The sequence below is a fragment of the Lasioglossum baleicum genome, chromosome 8, assembly GCF_051020765.1.
Source record: "Lasioglossum baleicum chromosome 8, iyLasBale1, whole genome shotgun sequence".
Lineage (NCBI taxonomy): Eukaryota > Metazoa > Arthropoda > Insecta > Hymenoptera > Halictidae > Lasioglossum > Lasioglossum baleicum.
The window spans coordinates 15199576-15223835 of record NC_134936.1 but is presented as its reverse complement, the minus strand read 5'-3'; the positions used below and the strand labels follow the sequence as shown (position 1 = coordinate 15223835).

Here is a 24260-nt window from a genome sequence, read left to right as displayed (position 1 = left end):
TGTTCCGGCGCGACGTCTGTTTATTTTTTTTTTGTAAACACATTGTGGGGATAAAGAGAAAACAAGGTCTCATTCTGGTCATACATATCTTATAAGGTGAGCTTTCAATTTTGAAAGACTACTCCTGGATTTTCGTATGCGTGCTCTCCGCCCCCTCCACGACCTAACGACAACTCATTCTATTCGCATGATTTTTCCATTATTAGTTCAAATTCTGGATGACTTTCAGAATTGAAAGTTCACCTGATGTATGTATAATATTATAGTATAATCTTAATATACAAAATTATGTGTGTATGTCCCATCGGTTTGTCACACACTCGCACGTGTTGTCCATCTGTCGGGGTTGAAGTTGTCGGAGCGCGGTGGTTGTTAATAATCGGCCGGTTCAGAGGTGATCGGTGCGCGTTTTTTGTCTGTCATAACAACCTTTTCAGGTATACTGCCAGTAGTCGAGCGCAACCCGCCTAGAGTCCTGCTGTGGACTGTATAGGCATGAATAGTATAATACAAGTTCAATCCTTATCGGACACCAAATAATACATTTTACTCATTGCGGGAGAATTCCTTCGTAGTATTGATTGCGTAGGAATTCGATCCGATGTAGGAATTCGTAGGAATTCGATCACTGCCCTTTGTGTTAATTATTGTATGCCCAGTATTCGGCGGTGCGTATTTAATATCCAATTATTCATAAAATAACAGAGGAATGCAGTTACATTATTGACTGATCTGGTCCATTCTACAGAGATTCGTGCGAATATACACAATTTTTGGTGCTGTGGAATTATGTTGTTAACTGAATCCATAGAGACGATAGTTAACGAGTTTAGTTGAACGCGAAGTGTGGAGACTTTAGTCTACAATAATTCATTTAAATTAATTTAGTGTGTAAATTTAGTCTGTATTGAGATTACATGGATTATGAGTGTATGTGTGTGTGGTACACGATATTGTCGCGTGAACTTTGATGGTGTCGATGGACTGGATCGACTGGAACGCAGCGCTGAATTTTTCACCGGCGACCTGACGTCCTCCGGACTCGTATAATATCAATATTAATACAATCTCCTTTTAAATTCCGACACGCGAGCGAAATTCTGTGGGAGGACGCGCGAGAACGTTTAAAAAATACAACTGATTATTTAAGAAATGATCGCGCGGTCTTTACCTCGCGCGTAATAGCGGAGCGCCACGAAAAACCGCGGCCATAGTAAAAACTGAAATTGAAACCACATTATATTTCCACTCGCTGCTCGTAATTTTCGCGGAAGACATCTCGTCCGCCTTGTTCGCGGAGGATCTTCGTCAAAAGCACGCGTCCGGCTGGTGTTCTGTCCGACAAGGCAGCGGCCGTTTCTGCGTTTTCGTGCGGCGCGGCGCTCCAGGCGGAAAAAAGGCTGCCTAGACGACGCCGACGACGACCGGTTTTTCCACTGCTTTATAATATTATAAACCGGACGCGAGTGCCCGTAAAACCGAGGATGTTCCTCGTCCTTCTCTTTCTCTCTTTCTCTGGGCGCCGCAAGCCGCGGGCTATTTTTCTTTGGACGTTTTACAGCCCCCATCGAGGCAGCATCTTTCTCCGCATTTCTCTCGTAACATGCAGACCCTCAGAGGCTGGAACAACGCTGCGAGGCGAGGCCGTTGTCACCCCGAGCACTCTCTCGCTGCGCTGCGTTTCGTTTCGTCCCCCATTGGCGGCGAGGCCTCGCTTAGACGAATTATGCCCCGCGAATATCGCCCCCGGTTATCGCACCAGCAATTAAACCAGGACGAGCGCACCGTTAAACCGCCGCGCAACCGCAGGTTTTTCTCTATCCCGCACGCGATGAAATTTTCGCGAATTTCACGACTCCACGTTTCACCCGAATATTCCCGAGGCGGCTGCGCTCTACGGTTCCACCGCTCTGAACCTCTTATGGACACAATTCGGCGTAATTCGATTTCGATGTAATGCGAAACTTTCACCGGACCGATTTAACTCGGGACTCGCTAGTTCTGCGAATTCTAGCTCACTGTCTGGTCTGTCTGTCTGTTTGTCTGTCCGGTACAAATTTTACAATTGATTTTTAACCAACTTCCCGATGTTACTGGACTGGCTTATTTTTATGGTTGATGATAAAATGCATTTCTGTGTTAGTCTGTGGTTTGTTGTATATATGTCTAGTAATCGCAGCACGAGTAATTCACCTCCTCGCCGATTTTCTGCATAAACGCGTAAAATCCGCAGTCCGATAATAACTAAAATAGATTAGCGATAAAGGCATTCATTCTTCACGGGGAAAATGGGTTGCGGGGGAATGCTCTATTTGATTACCGGTTTACCAAAATTCCGCAGGGAGCGGAACGTGCGGGAGGATCCTTGACTCGCGCGAAAAAATGATATCCAGCTATTCTCGACCTCGAAACTCCACGGTTTGCGTATTCCCGTTCTGTAAACTTGTTACTCTTCAATCCCGACCCCATTTCCTGGGGCAACGGGAATGGAATAAAGAGGGATCCAGGCCAGTTCCGGCGCAGGACGATTTTCGCGGTGCCGTCATCCGTACTCGCGGCCTCTGCTTTTTGTCAATTAATCTGGAGTTATCAGTGCAGCGGTGGGAAAAGGCCACGGCGCGGCGTGGAAGAGGTATGGTGGTGGCCGAGGGGAAGCTGGTCATTTGTATTACGGCAGAGCTGCGGTGCCATAGTGTATGCCCGAGTATGTGTGTACGGTCTGTTATCTGAGCGCTCTGAGCTCCGATCCCCGCAGGCTTGCTCTCGCTCGTCACACGTTCGCGCGACCCGGCCCGACCCGGTCCGATCGAGACCGGAAGGCAGCTGGCAAACGCTGTTGGATATGCTGGAAAAGGGAACGCCGCGCCGCGCCGGAACTTTGTTTATGCGAAAACGGTCCTGAGTTACGATGTCACCGGTTCTCGTTCCGTTTCGGTTCTCTATTTGATAATTCGATAGGACTTGGCGGCGCGCGGACACTGTTCTTCCTTTCATCCAATGCTTCCGATCGTCCACGCTCGGCTTCATTCGAATTAAATTCATCGGGCAGCGTTTTCGATACCCGCGGGAAAATACGGCCGCGATCCGCTCGCCATCAACCTGGGAAACCAAGCGAGCCGGCAACGCAATTAGACTTGTTCGTTTTCCAGCGCTGTTTCCTTGTTCAGTCGATTTCGACGATTGCGTCTCGACTTTGATCGATGAACGATCCTCTCGACGAATTTTCTTCGTTTTAGTTTTCGCGTGGTCATGGGGAAATTGTTGGCGGAAGAACGTGGATGGTCCATTATTTTCATTTTATTTTCGGGCTGACTGTAGATCTCCGATCAGATTGGAGGGAACGGGAATGACAATAGGTATATTTGTTTAATTTGGAAAATCTGTTGGAATCGTTGGGAACGATGCTTCCACTACTCTCCGAGGTTCGTGTATTAGCGAATAGCCAGGCGCACACGGTTTTATTATACCAACTTTCCTGCAGGATCAATCCCTGTCAACCGCCAATGGATATCGCCGGCCGGTCTGATGATGATCGATGATGATGGAGAGACTGTTCGGAGGTATACTAACGAGGCCGCGGGCCGAATAGACCGGCAGCTATTCGACGCGACGCGACGCAGAGATTACCTTACACGTGTCCAGATATCCAGCAATGGAACGAAGTCGAAAAAGACGAAAGATCGACTTCGTTCGCGGAGATTAACAGGGAATAATCCCGCGGAGAGGGAAGCGGTCAAAAGCCTAATGCTTTCGTATCTTCTATGCAAATCCATTATCCGTCGCGACTTAAAACATGAGAACGATTGGAATGAAGTGGCAGAGAAGAGCGTATATTTAATACTACACTCTCTTTTTGATATGTTCTCCATTTTTCTGGCCCTATTTTTTCATTGGTTGTACCAGTTAGTGTATACCAGTGAACTATAAGGAAACCGTGCAACAAATGGCCACAACTGGTACAATACATCTACCGTAGAAGGTGTTGCATAATCAAGTATCCGCTTAAGAAATGAGCCGAGTTTGCAGAACCGGTAACAGTTTACTGCTCTTCGAGTGTAATGCATTCGGTTTCTGGTATCTGGCTGCGTGGGCCAGGTTCTAGTCGGATAGAAAGCAAGTGCTGAGCTTCCATTCCCCCGGGGGCCGGGGGGTTGGAAGACGGTTGCAGCAGCGAGAGCTCGGGCTTCCTGTCCAGAATTTGCGTGCAAGTTTCGCCAACGATGGAAACGCGTGTGGTTCTTGACGACGTGCTTCCGCGCAATTGAGTTAGAAACTGAGAACTTACGAGCTACCCCTCCGGCGGAGTGTCCCTTTAACATCGCAAGCCGCCTGCGTGCTCTTTAAAAATTACCCGCTCCCTTCAGACGACGCGACGCGTCTCCAGATTCTCCTGGCTCCTGGTTCCGCGCCGCCATTATCCTCGCCCGGATCTTCGCGCGAAATTGATCATTCTCCGCGAAACTTCTGCTCAATTGTTTGCTGCCCGATCTCGAGCAGCCTGCCACCTTTCCCGCGATATGGTCCCCGGAATTCAGATATTCTTTCGGGATTTCTCTTTTCGAGTTCTATTTGTGCAGAGAGAAACGAACTACATCGAATTCATTTCACGCAAAGCGCTTTTAGTCGATTAAGATTGTCAAAACTACCCTCAGAGGTTTTTCTATCGCTATCGAACCATTCGAAAGCTGACCAAGAAAACAATAAAAACCGAATTTTCTGGCGTTTTCCAGTTTTTACGAGATTTTTTACGAGCACAGTTTGCAACAAAAAAATATGAGAAACCGAATACCGAAACGTTGTCCATTCGTTTTGACGGTATTGAGAAATGGCGTCAGCTTTTTTGCCGGCAGATACAGTCCCGCGGAAACGCTCGCGGGCCGAAGGTTTCTATATGAATTTAATGAGCCGCAGTTTCTGGAAAATCGCCGCTTTTCCCGGAATTTCGTGCAATTATCGCGAAGCTGATTTCCGCGGGAAACGTCCAATTGTTCCAATTGTCGGGACTTTTGAAAAGTTGACCCCCATTCAGGAATAATATTGCCGTCAGCTGTTCTCTTTTTTTTCATTTTTCTTTTTGGAATTTTGCACAATTATCCGGATCTGACTGTCCGTATAAATTTAATCCCGCAGCGGGGCGTGGCTTATGAAAAATTCCGTGGCGTTTCGTACCCGGCATTCGCATTTTATTGTACCCGCATAATTGTTGCAGTGGGAATTTTCTGCCGTGTAATTCTTGCGCAATAATCTCGCAGCGATTATTAACAATATTACTGGAGAGTTATAACATTTATTTTCGAGCGTAACCCTTCGAAATTCCCGAGCATGTTTCGCCGTATCACAGAGCAGCCGCCGCCATTGTCGTCGTATCGATTCGCCTAGTTCGGAACTTAATAGTTCTAATGAACAACGCCGACACCTTCCGGCGAGACATAATTTCACGAAAACGTTCTTCTGCTTGCAGCGCCGGTGCAGGTCCGTGAGATATCGAAGGAGGGCTCGCAGCGTCGTCCGAACGACGCCGGGAACGATTCGATCGACGGAGATGCGCCGATGTTCGAACCAACTGCGGCGAACGTCAGCGCGTTCGTCGGCCAGACAGTCTATCTGCCATGCCGGGTGCGAAACCTGGGAGACAAAGTGGTAAGCCGATGTTCTATTCCGCGAATCAGTTTGCAAGATATCGGGAAGAGCCGACGAGACGCGAGCGAGAGCTACGCGGAAGAAGAAAATTTCCTCCCACCGGCCATATTTTCGACAACTAATGCCAGCTTTTATGGCCGATATGAAAAGTTACATCGTAAAGGTACAACGTAAAAATTCCGTGCCCCGTAACTGTCCCCCCGCCGACGTTTCGTTAACCAACACCAATAAAGATTCCCCGGAGTTTTTAAAAAAAGCACACCGGCAACTTCTTCACCTTGCACAGCGAAATTTCGCGTGTCGGACGCGGAAAGTTGCGCGTCGCGCTAGTCGTTTACACGACCGAGATTGCGATCGTTATAATATCGGTGTACGTTAACATCGTTTCGAGATAGATTCTGGTTTTTCCCGAGTGCGGAGTGGAAAAGAACGAGAGACCGGGAACAGTTTGAAGCGACGCGCGGGGCGGCGAAACATTCCGCGAGCTCTTTTCCGGGATTACGTGCTCTCCCAACAAATATTTTCCACGGGCCACGGGCATGCATGGCTGTCACGGTAATCGGGAGGATCGGGCCAAAGGGAACCCGCGAATACCCGTACACACACACACACACACACTCGCGCGCGCGTCCCGGAAGTCATGGCAATTAATTTTCGGAAGTTGCTCGAGTCCCCGGTTCTCATTCCGTAGACTGTAGACCAATTTCTATTCAAACAGGTTGTCTCGCGTCTGACGACGACGTCGCGGCCCTTTGCCCGCGTTATCTCCACAAACGGCGGTTCCCGTGTAATTAATACCAGGCCTCCAATGACAAATCGTCCTTTCCGCAATAACGACCGACCAATAAATACGCTGCGAGCGATTAGAGCAGCCCGCACGAAAACGTGGACGCCGAGGCGTGTTCGAGCACCGGCTAGCGTGCTCGTGACAATCGATCAAATCGAGACGCTGGGACACAGACATCAACGTGTTTCCTTCGGGGTTAATACCTAAGCGATGCCTATCTGCTAGCTGGAGATCGTTTACGTCCTCACCCCCTGCCACAGTAACTAACCTGTTATCTTTATTTGTCGTTTACCGGGTCGATATCTGCCTGAATTTGTTCGCACGAATTCAAAACGGACTGGGATTACTCGTTAGAGAGTCTGTTTTATGAAAGATGCAAACGGGGGCGAGCGAGTCGGATGGTCGATGGTCCACAGTTTAATTCGCGTTGGCGGTAGCGTTGGTCGGCGCCTTTTTCAATTTCATACCCGATTTCTAGCACCGCGTAGAAGTTGCAAAATGTGTGTCGGAAGCTGTAATCAACGATTCCTCGCAGTCAGCGGTTTTCCCGATAAAATCTCGCGCGCGGGAGCATGCGACGTAGAACTTTTGAAAATCGATCCGAGGCAGTTAAAGAGTGGAAAGTAGCACAAACGGTGGGTTGGACGGGCGGCGCGGCGCGGCGGTACGGTGGGTTCGAAAATAGCTGGCGTACACTGGCGAAACGGAGTATTAAAGAAAACTCGGGGAATTTATGCTAAGCGATGACCATAATCATTTCACCCGCGGGTACACACGGATCGTCGCGTACAAGCCATAATCCCGTCTGGTTGATTCGTGTTGCTCGTAGATACCCGTTAGATTAAGGGCCAGTCGGCGCCATGTTCCCGGCGCTATCGCTCGTTTCTCGTTGTCGAATGTCGAGCTGTTATTTCTAAATTCCCCTCTCAACGGCCGGCATCAAAGCCGGAGAACAAACGCCCTCTGCATGGGGTGCGTCATCAATTTTTCCAACATTTTCTGTTCGATCGGTCCATCCGTTCCATTGATTTTTCCGCAGCCGGGTCAGCTTTTTTACAGCGATCCACTGTTTGATCGGGCAACGACTATGATCAAACAACCCACGGAGGTCCAGAATATCGCCCGGCGAAATTAATACTCGTCACCGGTCGTCTCGAGTTAATTTGAAAATTAAATGAGGGTTAATCACGGAATCTTATCGCCGGTTTGGTCGATTCCAATTAGGTTCGGTTAATTCGGCCGAGACCGGCTTCGGCTTTCCGTCGAGAGCTCGTAATCTCGTTTCGAATTAATACGAGCCTCTCTCTCTCTCTCTCTCTCTCTCTCTCTCTCTCTCTATCCATCTATCTATCTATCTATCTTTCTCCCTCGCACTGTACCTCTATCTGTCCCTCTATCGCTCTACACACCGGGCCAACGTGGAAATTTAAAACATTCGTTAAAAGCACGTCGATGATATTCCGATAAATTTGGAATGTGTTTACTCGAGTTATTATTAACTTTCCCATAATCCGATATTATTTGCGCACACTTTTTACCGTGGATGTTCGAAATACGTTAAATAAATGCCTCGATGGAGTCAGCTTTTTATTCGCAAGCGTTTTTCGGCGAGCTTCGTATCGCCCTTGCGCTGGTATCGCCTGAACTATCGATATTTCACTGGTTCGAATATCGACGGCCACTCTTCGTTTTATTTCGTTCCAGACTCGTTTTCAACAATTTTTCCCTATTCAAAGCTTGCTAGTTTTCACTTAGCTTTCGTGCGGTGTACTTGCTATCGCGTTCTCGGTGCTATAGACCGCTCTATCAGATAAATCGTCGGCTTAGAATTCAATGGATCCGTTTAGTTTAGCGAGCATCCACTGCGATTACTGAAACAATATTATTCCGATCAACGAACATTCTCTATGGTATATAGAAACAGACAGTAGAAGCAGGTACATACAAAGTTTCCCAAGTTAGTTCGCCATTTTTAGAAGCCCGAGACGCATCAATTTATCGGAGTAGATTCAGGCAATCGTGGCCAGACGAGCCATTTCAGCTGAACGTGCACAATGTAACAGGCACAGTGGAGAATGTATGTAATCATCTGTAACTCGTCTGTAAACACCTATATAATGCCAGTAAGAACTTCAAAATACTTTCCCATTATCTGCCAACTGTTTCAGTGTTGTTGTTTCCACCCATTCGGTCGCCCACCGAAAAGTTCGACTCCGGAAAAATTATTTTTCCGTATACACGGGGGAGGATATACATATTTGTCGACGCTTGCCGCGTGACAAGAATTCGTTTGGCAAACACCGTCAAGTGGCTGATGATTTGTTGACCTTGCAGGGCGACACACGCATCCGCGGTTTTGATCGATGACCGGAAACGCCGGCGTGTCTCGCTGTTTATGCAAAACTCGAGGAGTTCCTGTCACGTATCGTTTCCGACACCGCGGCGCGCGGCCCGGAATGCGAAACACGGTGCGGCGCGGCCACCGGATTCCGATCGTCGCGTTTTTGAAATATCGCGAACAAACAGCCACACTTGAAGTTAATGCCGCACGGTAATCTATTTCCTTTCCACGAGTTTGCCGGCTGTCCGACTCGGTTTCCGTGCCATTCGAAATGAATGGCACTCAGACATCCGTGAAAGAAGTTCAGTTAAATGGCGACAGACAGGTGACAGTGGTATAGGTCGGTCACTGGTCGGACACGCGCCGTCCTGAATCGCATTGTTCGATTCGCGACAACTGTTTGCTGAATTCGAATGGATTTCGACGTTTAAAATGTTAGAGGGAGAGCGAAGAAATATAATTCTATTTAAAAGTACAGAATAGTATCGTAAGAATATATCATAATAATCGTAAGAATAGAATTAAATATTTTATACATGTAATATCATATGTGAAGAAACACCACTAGATTGCCGACTGCTTTACACCTGAAACGTGATTCTCGTAACTTCATCAGTCGTCGGGCTTTGAAATTAAATTTACGGTGGCCCGGTGTGGATCAGACATGACTTTATTACGCAGTAGCCTCGTAAACCAGGATTCCTGGACTGCAGAATTCCTGATAGCTGCACCGGCAATAAAATCCATCTAGAATACGCGAGCGGAGGCTGCGGTTTCCTCATTAAAGCCTAAGGTGGCGCCACCTTTAATGAAGTCGTTTCCTATCTATTTCCCTCGTCTATTCCGCAGTTAACCGTGAGTATCTTTTTACTTTTCCTTTCGAGGAGTGATACGACGCAACAACTTTCATCGCAGAAATTCATCAGAAAGATATCTGACGTTTCACGGTGTCTAGAATCGACCGATGGGTGAATCTAGAGGGCGAGAGCATTCATGTTGGAAGGGTCAAAGCCGAAAAGTGTCCGCTCAATCGAGGAAATAAATAATGCGGGCGCAACAAACTTCGTCGACGGTCGAATCACGCTTTTAATACCGATCGATCATAAATTCCCGGACAGAGAAGAGTTAGCAGCGTCCATCGATACGTTCGCGGGGCGTCGCGTCGCGTCATTCACCATTCGCTGGTTCCCATGGTGTCCAGCATCGAAGCCGAAGCAGAAGCAGAAGCGCGACGCGTCCCGCTAATGCGCCCGAAAACGAGCAAAACGTAGGAAATGGCTCGCGGATCCTGCCTGAAAGTGACTCGTGATTTGTTGATCCAGCGGACAGGCCAAACATCGGCGTCATGATGGATCGCCGTGAAAAAGGGAGCCTTATCGGGCCATCCGAGGATCGATTCAGCCGCGTGTAAGACTCGAAAACGTTTCAGCCCTCTCGAAAACGTGTGTTGTGCCGCGCCGTTGCGTTTCTACCGTATAAATGCAACGACCGCGAATTCCGGGCGTGCATTATTTATCGTTCAGCCGGCCGGTACATACGATTAATTTTCGTTTCGTTCCGTTTCGAAAAACCGACCGCCGCTGCCTGATAATCAGCCGACGGGAAATGGAATGTGCTCCACGGACCCTCGACCTCTCGTCTTTTCCTCGTTTGTCAGTCGCGAACCGCCCAGCCCAATCGAATCCTCGTACCGAAACGACCATTTTGTTATCGCCGGATCGGGCTGTTAATGACGCGTTGTTGGCTGCCGCGGAACAACTCGAAAGAAGGATAACGTCGCTATTTATTCTGGACTCTACCATGAATTTCTTTTTTCAGTGGAATCAGTGGTACGAAGTCGATTGGAAAGGGTTCGAAAAAACGGCAGCATCTCGTCTGATTATTTCCGAATGTAGTACGCGTCCCTTTTAACTGATATTCGGCGCGTTCACCGGCTGTAAGCAGAGTTATGTGTGAACGGCCCGAGGGAATTTATTTTGGAATCACCGCATTATTCCGAGACCGAATAGAAAATCTTTCGGGTGCGCAATATTCGACGCGAATATCGTTCCGATTTCAATTTCGCAAATTGAAAATCACGAATATCAATCGTTCGTACGATTGCAATTTCCTTTCCGGATAATACGGCGACAATAACTCGCGCGCGCTTTCGTTGTTGCTCTTTTTTTCTCCCGTTTTTGCAGAGGGCGATTTTTACATTCGAAAGTTTACACCGTCATTTCCCGGGGACGGGATTTCGGGTTGACGTAGCGCACCGGTTAAACCGGCTTTCGGCGCGAATAATCGGACAAAAACTCGGAACTTTTGGGACAGATTTGCACCGGCACGCGCAAGCGCACGCGTACGCGTCCTGACCGGCCGAAAAATTCGCGATACCGTTCGATCGTGTCCGGTACACGCCGCGCCGCTGAATGTATACTTGGCCGGGGGAAAAAGAACGGGAGCGAATTCTCTAGCGGCGCGATAAAAAAAAAGCGCACATAAAATGGTGCGGTTTCCGGGTCTCGATTTGAAAGCGACGCGAATCATTTGTCACGTTCCCCGCGCGGAAAGATCCCGGCGAGTACGTGAAAAAATTACGGAATCAAATCCGACTATGAATCCGATAGCATTTTCACGCGTTCAGCGTTCTCTCAACACTGCGCCAACAACCATCGAAATACTCTCGGACAGTGTCTCTCTGTTGAACATTTAATTAAATCGCATTTCATTATGGCACATAATATCGAGCATTCGACCATAAACGTCCAATGAATTTCTAACAAATCGCGGCCGCAGCGAAGTTCCAATTTGTTGTTGACTCTGTTCTATTTTTCTCCCAACCGTTAATTGCCGAATAATATGTCCGACCGTTAATTAAATTATGTTGTCTCGGGGGCTAAATGTTGGACGCATTCCCCAAATCACCGCGAGTTGAATCGTCGGTGGTTTCGGGACAGGTGGCCTCCGCTTTCGCTATTCTTCCATCCTTGTTCTCGGTCTCGCTTTTTCACCCCCTCTCTAGTTCGTTTCCTCCCTCTTTCCATTCTTCGCGCTGGAAGCCCGTACCTCCTTCGAGCATACCTCGCGCATTTAGTAAGCCGTGAAAGTAAAAGAGTTCCTTCTAAGCGCAAAGTGGTCTCTCATCTTTGAAATGCCTGGCTACTTTCCCTCTGTTTTATACCGGGCCATTCTCCTGCCCCTTTCTTCCTCTGACGGTCTTTTTCCCCTCGCCGCGCCGTCTTGCTTCGCCGCGTCTCGGATAGTTTTGTTTCGTCCTTGTCCGCCCTCTCGACGACGAGGACGACGACGACGACGACGACGACGACGACGTAACAGGAAAACGAACATTTTGTTTAGAGAGCGCGAGCGCACTCGGTCGAGTGTAATCTTAATGAAAAAAGCCTCCTCCCAAGCTTTCGCGCCTTTCTTCCAGCCGTCCCTTACGTAATTAAAATTCCGACGACGCCCCGCCACCCTCGCCGACCCTCTTCGGACGATAAGAATTAGCCACCCCTACCGACTGCGTTATTGCACCGTCCCAGGAAACCTTTTCTTCTCCTTCTACCAGGCGAACGCGAGTTATTTCGCGCGGAAAGCGATCCTCGCGATTCCCCGTTTCGAGGAATCCTGCTATTCCGGTGCCCTCCGCTGTGAAATTATTTTTTCGATGCTCCGTTATTACCTCCGGTACGCTTTGATCACTCTCTCGACGCGTAACGAGATTGCCACCTTTCTGGAAAACATAAAAACCGTCGAATTTCATGCTCGTTCTACGGAAAACTCGATTATTCGCTAAGCTGTAATTTTAAATTGTAGATTTACTATTTTACGAGATATCATTTATATACACATCTAGTAAATTCGTAAAATATTAGTAAAATGCCGATTTAGTTCTACAGCAGTATTCGATCGCCCCGAATGAGATCCGCAAATGTTCGCTAAATTTCTAGAGGATGGATTGGGCGATTTGGGAATCGTTGGCGGGTGCAATAAATATTCGAGGGGCATTGTCGGTGTTAGAATTTAATCTCGCGAAGAATTCGAACTGTACGGGGGGCACTGCAGACACATTTTCCATCATGGAGCGCACAATTTCCGAGAAAGGTGGCTCGTTCCGGGAACAAGTTAGTCGCGGGAGCTCCGAGGAGAGCCGGCGGCACGGCGAGGCGACGCGACGCGCGACGTGTCACAGCCAGAGAGGAGATAAACTCGACTGGTTGGAAAAAGCTGTAAAGCGCTGCTCCGTGGGAACTGTTTGACGCTCGCGACCGTCGGAAGATGAGATTTCAGGCTTTGAGACTAAGATTTCGACTTTCCTCTCCCTTTCGCAAGTCACCCGCCCCCAAGCACTCGAACGAATTCGTCCTTCCCCTTTGACGGAAAGAGGAAAGGGAAAGGGGAAAGGAAAAAGGGATCCCTCCGTTCGCAGGGCAGCTCGCTTGCAATCCCGTGCTATACAATATTTCGAATTCGAGAATTGTCTCGTTTTCTCGCGAAAGCAAAATCTCTTCTCGTCAAGGAGAAGGTTACGGGAAAAAATGTCTCGAAGGGTTCCCGAGACCAACGGACGAGTTCAAAGTGCGAACAGTCTCGAGTCTGTCCTCCGCGAAGCTTTAAAAATGGGAGAGAGAGGTTGAGTCTCGAGATAAAAGTCTGCTCGCTGGACTAGCTTTGGATTTCGAGGGCTTGGCGACGTCGATGGGTCTGAAAGCGAAATAGATCTCCGCCGTTCACGATTTACCTCACGAAATTTGGTTAGATATTCATGCTTCTCCTCCTAACGCACTAACGTGACGGGTCTAGCGAGAGAAAATATATGAGTACGTTCACTCGAGAGGACAAATTGAATGAACGTTTTAACAAATATTTAACCTTCTACTTGCTGGAGCCATCGACACCTTCAAAATAAAGTGTATTCCGAAAAAGGGAGTCCGTGCCATATTAAATAAATACTAATGAAGGTCCTCCCGGCAAATTGCAGACTTAATTTCGCAAAAGTGAATTATATCCACCGCTCTCGTTTACGCGATGACATTTCTTCCCGACTCTTACCCTGCAAAACGTTACTTAACGAAGCTCAAAGAAACAGACGCTTAATTGGTAGTCTTTTCCTCTGGTTACATTTCTTTCGCGGGAGCCAGGCTATTCCGGTTCCCGTGCTGAAATTGTAGAATTCCGTTCGATAGTCGAAAAACGAGCGAGCGACCGAGTCCGCGATCAGCAATCTATAAAACAAAGCCTTAGTCAATTGTCAGACCCAATGGATACGGCCTCGATCGAACGAAGGGTTGATGAAAAAAAGGACCATCAAACCGAATATGTTTCGAGCGAAAACCATTTTGCTTGTCCGACCAGATAAATTACCTGCCTCGTTACTTTCCCTTGCCGGGCAGATTTTTTCGTTACAAAATCCTGGACATATGGGTCCGGATCGGTTTTACAGAGCTTTAGAAAACTGGCGGCCGAATTGTTGTGAATTCTGCAACGTTGATACTTTTTGAAATGAAGCGATTTTTGCACGAAGCGATATTGATAATTGAACGGAAAGCAGATCGCATAATGTCTGCCACGAATTGGTATCGTAGACATCGTTCGATTGTTTCGGCTGTCAGCCCATGGCTGACGAAATCTGCTTCCAGACTATGCGATGGTAGACTTTGTTAGAATGTGTCAGTTGTATCACACTGGCTGTCCGAATCGACTGCATCGTGTAACATGCTGCGTATTAATTTACCATGGTTAACAATGAAGCCTGCAAGCGCTATAGAATCCTCCGAGCCGCGCGTTTAATCAAAGGGGATCTCATTTCGATGCTAACTACTGAAAGAACACGAACAAATCGAGTCGCGGACGCGGTGGAAAATATGCTAATAAAACGCACAATTATAAGATCGCGAGAAACAGTATAATTTTGCCGCGGATGCAATTTTAATTGCACCAAACTTAATTAAGCTGCCTGCCATTTCCACTTTGCCCGCGTTTCGCTCGCGGAACGTACGAAAACGACGTCTTTCGTTGGCCCCGTTGATCTCTTCGCGACTGTTAACGACGTATCGATTAATTATTAATTAAATCGTGCTCAGATATCCGTCAGCGAGGAAATTACGCGGGCGCGGCAGACGAAAACGCTAGGATTGCCCGAATTCCATGAAAATACAAATTACAACGGGGTCTATGCAAAGCGAGCCTTCGATTATTGGAGATGACGGGCCCGGTTATTCGGTCTATCGAGGCTTCGGTTCATTAGCGAAACAAATTTCGCCAGCGTCCGAACGACGCGGCTGCCTATCGTTTCACAATTTCCATCGGCGCGAATTTATTATTTCCGTTCTCTTGTCCTGTTGTTCGGCGAATTCTCCTGACGAGCTACCCCGTAAATCGTTTCGCGCGTCCCGCAAAGTGTCCAATTATGGCTCGCGCCAGGAATTTAATACCGAATTTTCAGTTTTATTCCCGGCTGTGTTGCCTCCTTTCCAGGAGAGGGAAAGAGAGAGAGAGAGGGAGAGATCGATAAAGGCGGTGATCAACGGAAAACGTGACTTCGATCGCGAAGAATGACCTGCAAGGAAAAATTCTAGACTCACCAATTAAACTCTGGAACGGTGTGTATGTGTGTAGAAACGTCGCTGCCATCTGGGCAGTTGATACTTTGCTCCCTGGAAGCTTTCTCTCGCCGTGGCCTGCCGACAAATTCATCCGAGAGGCCATCTAATTGTTTTGTTCGGCGGCCACCCCGTGACAAACGAAGCCTATCGATCGCGTGCCCGTTATTTCGAACGAAGAAACATCGTCGATCAAGAAAACGGGACAGAGAAGCAGTATGAATCGTTGATTCTCTTCGAGGAAAAGCATCGCGAGAAGCTTTTCTTCCGCGGTGGCACGTCCCAGCGAATTTCCAAACAGAAAGTTCCGTCGCTTTTAATGGCCGGCGAAACGTAGTTTCAACAGAAGCGCTCGCAATGAGAAAGTTTTTGAAAACGGCAGGGAATGGAAACTGGACAATTAAGACGGGAAAATTAGAATTAAAAATTTCAAGCCCTGGCACCGCGGCCGACAGCCGCAGGTTTGCAGAATTCTCGAATTTAGGCGAAGGAAAAATACCGGCAGAGACGAAGAGCTTTGTTGCAAAATCCTACCTGCGAAAAACTGCGAGTTTTTACCACGTTCGCGTCTTTAATTGCTTGATTGTTTGTAGTATGAAAAGCAATTTTGTGCTCAATGCTCTCGCCTCGACAGCAAGCCTAAAACGCAATACCACAATGTTAAAAATATTAACCAGCATCTACATTTTGGTACATCAAAAGACTTAAGCATAGTTTTTATCACAGTTCCAAAAGCCAGCCCAAAAGACAATCCCGGGTCGATAAAAGACCGTCCTTATTCAGCTTCAGCTCCCAAAAACCATGTACGAGATAGTACTATTTCATGACACGTAAGCGGACCTTTTCGATTCTCGTGTGCGCGGTTTAAGCCATTCTAGCGAATGAAAACGCTAATAACCAAGCGTCGCGATATTTATTGGACAGCTTCCGCGGTGGTTAAAGTCGAATCCGTAGGGCGTTCCACTCCGTTCCGTCGCGTCTCTCTCTCTCTCTCTCTCATTTCTCGTCGCGCCTTTCGCCGTTGCCGCAAAACCGTCGAAACTTTTCCAGGTTTGGAGCCGAGTCCGGCATTGCCGCCATTGTTTCCCAAACAGGGGTTGTTACCACTTTTATGAGGGAGATTTGGAGCTTACCGGGAGAGAGATAAGTTCGGTACGCTTGTCGCTTAATCGGGTCTGGGTCCGGGTCCTCTGTTTCCGCGCCTTCGGCCCTCCGAAGCAGTCGCAGCAGCTTCCAAGCCCCGAGGTTCCTTTCCCTCCGTTCGGAATCAAGTGATTTCAAGGATCAACCGAAACGGGCTGCTCCAGCTTCCGGGGCCGGACTGTTTACGAGGCCGGGATTCCGCTTCCATTCCGCGCGACGGGAATATGGAAGTCCGTTGAAACATAGCGATGGAAATGAACGTCGGATAATGCTATGAAACGGTGACCGTTGGTGCGGTTCAGGGAAACAGGGAGCTTCGGAACTCGATTAATTCACCTCCATGCCACCGGGTTCCGGTTTTTCCCCCACCTCGGATTATTATTCGCCGCGATTAAACTATTCGAATGCCCAGGCAAAAGTTGAAATTACGAAGTCGCCGGCGCGCCGCGGAAAGTAATCCTGGTGCGTTCTCGCAGCTTCCGACACGGTTCAACGTGGTTGATCCTAAGCGAGTTTAAATAATTCTTCTCGGCCTGGGTCCGCCGCTCTGTTCGCTCGCACGCCTCCGCTTCTTTCACCGCTACGCGCTATCCGCTCTGGATTATTCAAACTAGAAAGAAGCGGCGCGGATTCGGATCGAGAGATACGCTCCTCGCGCGCAGAGATACGGCCGCGCGCACCGTAAAAGGAATACGCGATCCTGTGAAGCTCTGTGTGACCGACGCGATGTTTCCGGTGTCTTTCCGTTCGTCCGGCACAGTCGTTCATTTTACGAGAGGCATCGCATCGTGGCGCTCTACACGTTTCGTCAAGCTGACCCCTGCTGGTCCCCTTGCAAACACACCACCTACGCTGCCTCGTTTGCCTTTATGCCGCTCTCACGTATTCCGCTTCGCCCGGTGCACGGCGCGATTCTATTTAGAAAGGCCAACCCTCGAGAGTCTCTGTTACGATCACATTTTATTACGGAATAATAATGGAACGGCTCGGCGAACTTGTGAGAATTGCACGGGTGTTACCGACGAGATCGGTCGATGGGAGATGCGTCGAGAACGCGAGAACGGGTGAAGACAGATGGGCGAGCGTTCACCTGTGTGCACCCGTGCCAGAACACAGACGAATGGCTCGGATATGTTAGATATTGATAAGCGGCAAGACTCACAGCTCAAAGTAGCAGAGTGCTTATCCTCGGATTCGCGAAAGAGACAATGCGTTCCTGGAGGACGATTAAACAGAGCAATAGTCGCAGAAGTTGCTACATTTCGACAGATTTCATCCCGTCGAAACTTCGCCCGTCCTAATTACCAACGACAGAAGTTGAAGAATTCCGTTCAAAGTTTAATGGCAGAAATAATTACGATATTATTGGCCCATTACTCTCCAACAAGTCAATTAAACCGCGTTCCCTCTAACGATTACCGTCGAATGCACCAGAGCTCGTACAGCGTCAAAGTAGAGGGTCGAAGGGTTGTAAATTACAGGATGAACGGTACAGACAGAGAGAGAGAGAGAGAGCCTCGAAGGGCGTTACCGCCTTTGGAGACGCTCGGAGTCTTCTGGTGGTAACGGCTAGCGTCGTATCGAGGCGCGTAGCAACGATAATGAAAAATAAATAGCGGAAACGGGCGATGCCGAGAGGCGGAAAGCGATAAATAGCGGAAAACACGAACGCGCAGGAGGAAAAGGGGACGGCTGCAATTTATTCATTGACACTCGGAGCATTTTAGACAATGAAACGGTATCGGCGCAGTCTCGCTTCTCTTGCTCCCCTTTTTTTTTTTTTTTGGTCGAATATCGAATCGAACAGGAACGCGCCGCGCCGCGGCAAAACTGGCCATGGTCCAGGACGAGCGGGTGTTGCGCGAGGCCGGGCTCGTTTCATTTAAGCGTATCAACCGGCGACTGCGGGCCGGTGTTCCGGCCCGAGGCTGGAAACGCGACTTCGTTATCGAACAGTTCTCATCCCCGATTAACTTTAACACCGGGACCGGATCCGAACAGGCTTCCGGGCTCTCGGCGCGCCGAATGCATAAAAATTTCATCGAACGGCATCGGTTAGCGCTCCGAGAGACTAACGCGCGCCTAATGAAAGCGCTACACGTGCCGCGAGAAATAACGATCCTGCGCCTCCCGAACCCCTTTTCCCCCCTTTTCCAGGATTTTTTCTGTCTCACGTCTACGCGCCGAATGAAAATGAACTCCGACTGGCGCGAGCCTCTATCGACGTGCCCCGAAATATTTCGGTAAGTGATATTTCGGGTTCGGTCGCGCTCGTTTCTTTTTCACACCTCTGCGTACTCATCGGCGGTGTTTTTCTCTCTCTCTCTCTCTCTCTCTCTCTCTCTCTCTCTCTCTCTCTCTCTCTCTCGAGTCTAGATAAATTTGCCAAACTGATCGGACAGTAGCAGTCTGTTTTCACCGGCTCGGCGCGACGCGGCGCGGCGATCGTATGGCTGCGAATTTTCTTTCATCGACGCCATCGACGGGAGATGATACATATTTCGTCGATGTCACGGAAAATTTTCCTCTGTTTGTGGGCGGGATTTCATTGGACGCATTCAGCCAGTCGTGGCTCACCACCCCTAGTCCTCCCTCGAACCAGGTCTCGACTGTGAAACTTGACTCGGGCCACGACCGACTCGGTCGACTCGATAGTCGTCGGGTGTGCGTTTGCACCGCGGAGTTTGCACCGCGCTTTTGCACCCTCTTTGCCCCGTACACACCCCCATCGGCTTCACGACATTACTTTCCTCGCGCTCGAAACTTCTCGATTACTTTTATTAGAACGCAACTCCGGGAATTAACGTGGCTGCGAACGTTCCCCGGGATTGTTTGCGACGCGCCTCGGTCTTATGGCTGTGTTCGAGGTCCTTCAACCTCGACTTTCCCTTCGACTTCCGACCCCGGAGCGGAGCTGCAGTCTGCAGGGCAAATAACAGACTTCCTTTACGATCCTCCAACAGCTCGAGAGACTTCGTTCCACTTACTTCGAAATTTCGCCGAGCTCCGCTCCGCTCTTAGCCGGCGCGGCGCGTTGCTTACGTTGCTTCTTCCGAACAACATTTCTTCTACTCCGGCGGGCCCTCTCGCCCGTAACGGCGCTTTAATTAGTCGGTTAATTGAACGAGAGCCACGTCCGTTGTAAGGGAAGCTCGGCTCCGGTGTTTGGTCAATGCGCTCGTGGAGTCCACGTGCTGGAAACCTCGAGCCCCGTTATTGTGGGGTTCGAACACAAAGAATGGTCACAGATCGGGCTTCGAATTTTAATCCGCCGGGAAGAACGGATAATCGATTGGTGATAGAACGATGGAATTCGAAGATGGTTCGGCGCGATTGCCCGTATCGTATTCCGCGTCCGAACCGGACCCATAAAATCCACTATCAGATCCCTAATCAGGAAGTTCTATGGAAGTTCTGCGGAAGTTCTTGTAGAAAAAGGGAGCGAGAGATCGTGGCGGAGGCGGGAATCGAATGGGAAACAAGGATATATAAAAGAGCGGAGACACGCGGAAGGTGGCGGCGGGGTAAATGATTCGGCACGGAATCGATGCTCCTCTCGAGCCATTTAAAAATCCGCTTTAATTTCCACCGAGTTTCACACCGATGTCCAAGTAATATACATCACCGCGCGGAATTTATATGCTCGTTGCACGCGCCGGTGCTCTGGACGTTATAGAATCGACGGTGTGTAGTACGATTTCATTAAAAAATGATAATCTTTTTGAGCGGGTGAAACACCTCTTTGAATAGCCTAGTATGGTGATTCTATTTCGTTTAATAATTCATGGAGCGGACAAGAACAGATGCGATTAAAAATTAATATTTCCGTGAGCTTCTGTCTTTTTGTTGGAACACCCCGCGCCGCTCGAGAGTATAAATAATCTTACGGACAGCTTCGAAGTCGATCGAGCAGGAGGCAGTAGATATCGGCACCGAATATTCCTCACGATAAATTATTTTTCCGAGCCGTGACGCTCTCTTCGTCCGCGGATAATTAGATTTATTAAGTCAGCCCTGTTTACACGGTGTTGGAGCACGTGATTTATTGAAGAGGAGACCTCTCGACAGGGGCAGTGGTAAAAGAGGGATGAAGAGGGCGCTTGTTACGGAGATTATGAGGTGAATTCTGTCCCTCCTTTCGTTCTCATTACCGACTCTTTTCTATTCGCTCTTCCTCTCTCTCTCTCTCTCTATCGCGCGCGTGCGCGCGCACATTCTGGCTCGCTTTGATCGGCTTCGATAAGCCTTCTCCCCCGCGAATGAACTAATCCCAGTTTCAAGAAATGCTCTCTTATTCTCGTATATCGTGCAGTTGTATTTAACCCGTCGTACTCTCTTGTGAAACTAATTTTTCGTAATTTCAACATTAATATGCTATACAGGCGGATCCCTGAAAGCAGTTGTTCCGCTTCGCAGCTTTCGCAGCTCTCGCTAGCTTCGCGAGCCTCCGATCTTATCTCTCAGTCAATTTACCTGCGTCCTATTTTCAAATTCTTTTGTTCCGGCTTGTTCCCCGCCTCCGATACCAATTTTTCCCGCGACTTTACCCTTCCTCTCATCTCCTCGCTCTCGTATTTCCTGCTCGTGTCGTGTAGCTACGCTCTCGTCCCGTCCCGTCCCCGCACCATGTCAGATTTGCTCGTCGACAAGGTGCATAAGGGCCCCGTCATCTCGACGTTACCCTCGCGATGGAAATAAAATTTCCCCGTAGCGAACGTCGTTATCCGGCGCGCTAGCGTGGTTTAGAGAGACGTTCGCCTCACTCCTCTCTCTCTCTCTCCCACAAAATCACGTATATACGGACCGTAAAACAGTTCCGCCACGGAACGGAGTTTTAACAAGTTAAATGGCACCCTTCCTCCGCCCCGTTCCGAGGGGGGCAAAGATTCCCTTCTTTCTCCCTTAATCTGACCGTGGAGAACGCGATCGATCATTTTACCACGGCCTCGGCCCGCCTTTCCCCACCCTTCTCCCCACTATTTCTGCAGCCCACTCGCCCCTTTCGCCGCGCCACCCCTTAAAAACGTCGCTCGAGATGAATGCAATCGTTACCAGGGGAAAGACCGACAATGTTGAAGCGCTCCTAACAGAAATTCTTCCCATTCGAGACCCGGAGAGGATGCATCCTTCCCGTGGAAACTTTACGCCCCGTCTTTATCGCCGCTTCCACCCCCGGTTCTTACCCACCCCCTATTCTCCTCTCTCCGTCCCTTATTTTCCTCGGCTACGTCTATTCCGCGAGCGCTTCTCCCTCTCTCTCTCTCTCCCGCTTCTTACTTTGAGGAATTACTTCACCTGCGTTACTTATCTCGAATTAATACGTCTTCCACTTTGCCAGCGATTTTCCCTTTCGGCTACTTTGTTCTGGGTAATTTCGCGTAATGGAAGTCCCGGTGCGCGCGAAAACCTTGCGAGAAGAACGGCGAAACGGTCGAGCGAAGTCTTCTTCCTAAAACGTGACGCTTCGGCCCTTGACTTCTCGATAAATCATTGAATTTTCGTCTGCATAAAACATGCTGTAATCTTTTCATAAACATCAAACGATCGGATGGTGCAGAATCCCCATTCTCCGAAGCTATGGTGTATGATTTTTTTACGTTCTGTACTTTCGTAAGAGAGCTTCGATCCTCGTGCAAGATTCGCAATGAATTTTGCATGGGAAGAAGAGGAATTCGTTTTTAACTTGGCAAGAATGTCTTTGAAAAGACTTTCGGTAGTCTCTTTACAGTAAGATAACCATCGAATATGTTTCCCGCGGGTTTCGAGTTCAATTTGAAAACGCGTAATAATTTCATAAAGCGAAGGGAGTCCTCAAATTATCCAAGATATTCGACAATGGTCCAGAGATTCTGCGAGACGTCCCCTTTCCCTTGCGATCGCTTTGCATTACAGAGCTATCCCGAATTAATTTCGTACACAAAAATGGTCGAGGGATTCGTTCAATTTCATCCGCGAGCGGTCCTCCAAAGGGAATAAGTAGTCCGATTCTTTTCTCCGACCAATTTCAAAGAGTGTACCAGAGGGTCCGCATTAAATCTGCTAACTCGCGTGGTCTTCCTTTATATTCACTAATGACTGCCAGTCCATGAAACCCATAGAAGAATTTAATATTGCTCGTCGTACCATTCTTCGATCTCCTGGCAAAGAAAATTATTCGTGGATAGCTGGAAAAAGCTTCGTCTCCTGACGGTTATTTTAATCGGATACGCAACAACGCGGTCGGACGTGATATTTTTATCTGCTGATTTCCTCTCGCTATTCCTCGAGACTCGTGTATGCAGCATATTCAATATTAAGACAGGGATGATGAATTGCCCGTGCCAGTCTTATAAACTTTTCCACGCGAGGAAGAAACTACTCTTCTCCGACTGTGTGTTTCGCCGCGCCGCGCCGTGTCGGTTTACTGTTTTCCCGCATCGCTTGGCAATCTTAGCGTCGTTCCGAAAAGATATACAGCTCTCGCGAGAGGAGCATATTAAATCTTGCCCAAAAATTGTACCTGCTGCGGCAGAATTCCACTGTGTCCGACGTTTCTGCGAAAATACCGCGTCACTGTCGACAAACATTTGTACATAAATCAATATAAAACCTCGTCCATCGGACTTTGCAGGGCAGCCGAGGGTTAAGTCTGTCCGCGCGAAAGCCAATATTCGCATAAATTTCGGTGGGGTTGGGGGCCGGGGGGAGTGGGCGCAGCTTCGGAAGGAGCGGATGAATATTTCATGGTGCTGTCAAGGTGCAAAATTGATTCAGAATTTTGAGATGTAGTTTGCCGGATGTTTTTAAATTTTCAGGCGACAATGGTAAAGTCGAAAGTTGAATACAGACTGGTTTAACTAATTTCGAAGTCAGCTGCGTCGGAGATGGCGCGGCGGGAAGAGGAGGATTAATATTCACGGCGGCGAAGGAAGGGGCAAATGTTGAAACGATCGTGGGACGTTATTACAGGCAAGTTGAGACCGGACCACCGCAGACGTGCACGTAGCGATTCGTCGCCGCGATAGCAGGGCCATTCGCGTCCGCAATTACGATGATCGAAGAACTTGGATGGAATCGTCCTCTGTGAAGCCCACGCCGTCGTGCCGCGCCAGTCGGCAGCCGAGTGAGATCGTTTCGAGTTTTCCAACATCTGCAGCGGCGCGGCTGCGAATGAACGAGATTTCGACACTCGTGTCGAACCCTAACGAGGAAATCGAGGGTGAAACGACGTGAAACTTCGGACGGGAACCGGTGGAGCGATACCCACGGCATTCGGTGCCCTCGCCGACCGAAATTCTTGATCCCACGTAATTTTATCCGATCCTTATCTAATTACAGTAAACGATTTCTGATCGGGGATTGGTTGCCACGTTTTGGGATAATTCGGCTTGCTCCGGGTATACGATTTCGGGCCGTGATTCGTTCCGCTGTTTCCCCAATCGAACTCCCGTCGTTTTCATTTATAGAGTTTCATTTGCAGAGTTTCGGAGAATTTTACTTTTGTTCTTCGGGCACACAGTTAGCCGGGACTCGCGAGCACGGTTCCCCAGGAAAACTCGTTTTCCTCCGTTGACCCGTCGATTTTCCCCGAGAGATGTCGACTGCGCAATCGGAAATGACGAGATTTGACGGAATTTAGTTTTGATGCGATGCTCCGCTCCGTGGAAATCCGGCAAAGGGAGCGATATCGGCGACGCTCTCTTACCCCTCTCGTCCCCGATATCGTCTTTCTTTCCGTCCTGATCTTTTCCGTTCGATTCCGGGGGCGCACAAATCGAATCGAAAG

At 48.8% G+C, this 24260-nt stretch overlaps 2 protein-coding genes across 6 annotated transcripts in view; one reads left to right on the top strand and one right to left on the bottom strand.

The window, feature by feature from the left end:
• LOC143211361 (zwei Ig domain protein zig-8) overlaps nt 1-24260 on the top strand; it is a 109713-nt gene that overhangs the window by 27043 nt on the left and 58410 nt on the right. For all 5 annotated transcript variants that reach the window (XM_076428958.1, XM_076428957.1, XM_076428959.1 and 2 more), the window contains exon 2: nt 5462-5640. In XM_076428958.1, coding sequence (XP_076285073.1) covers nt 5462-5640 — 179 coding nt within the window. The remainder of the gene's footprint in view (nt 1-5461; nt 5641-24260) is intronic.
• Nucleotides 67-24260, bottom strand: part of LOC143211363 (zwei Ig domain protein zig-8) — a 250324-nt gene continuing 226130 nt past the window's right edge. The window contains exons 8-9 of the transcript XR_013009444.1: nt 8373-24260; nt 67-8298 (exon numbers count right to left, since the gene is read on the bottom strand). The exon at nt 8373-24260 is cut by the window's right edge and continues 61880 nt beyond it. The gene's annotated coding sequence lies outside the window, so the exon portion shown is untranslated. The remainder of the gene's footprint in view (nt 8299-8372) is intronic.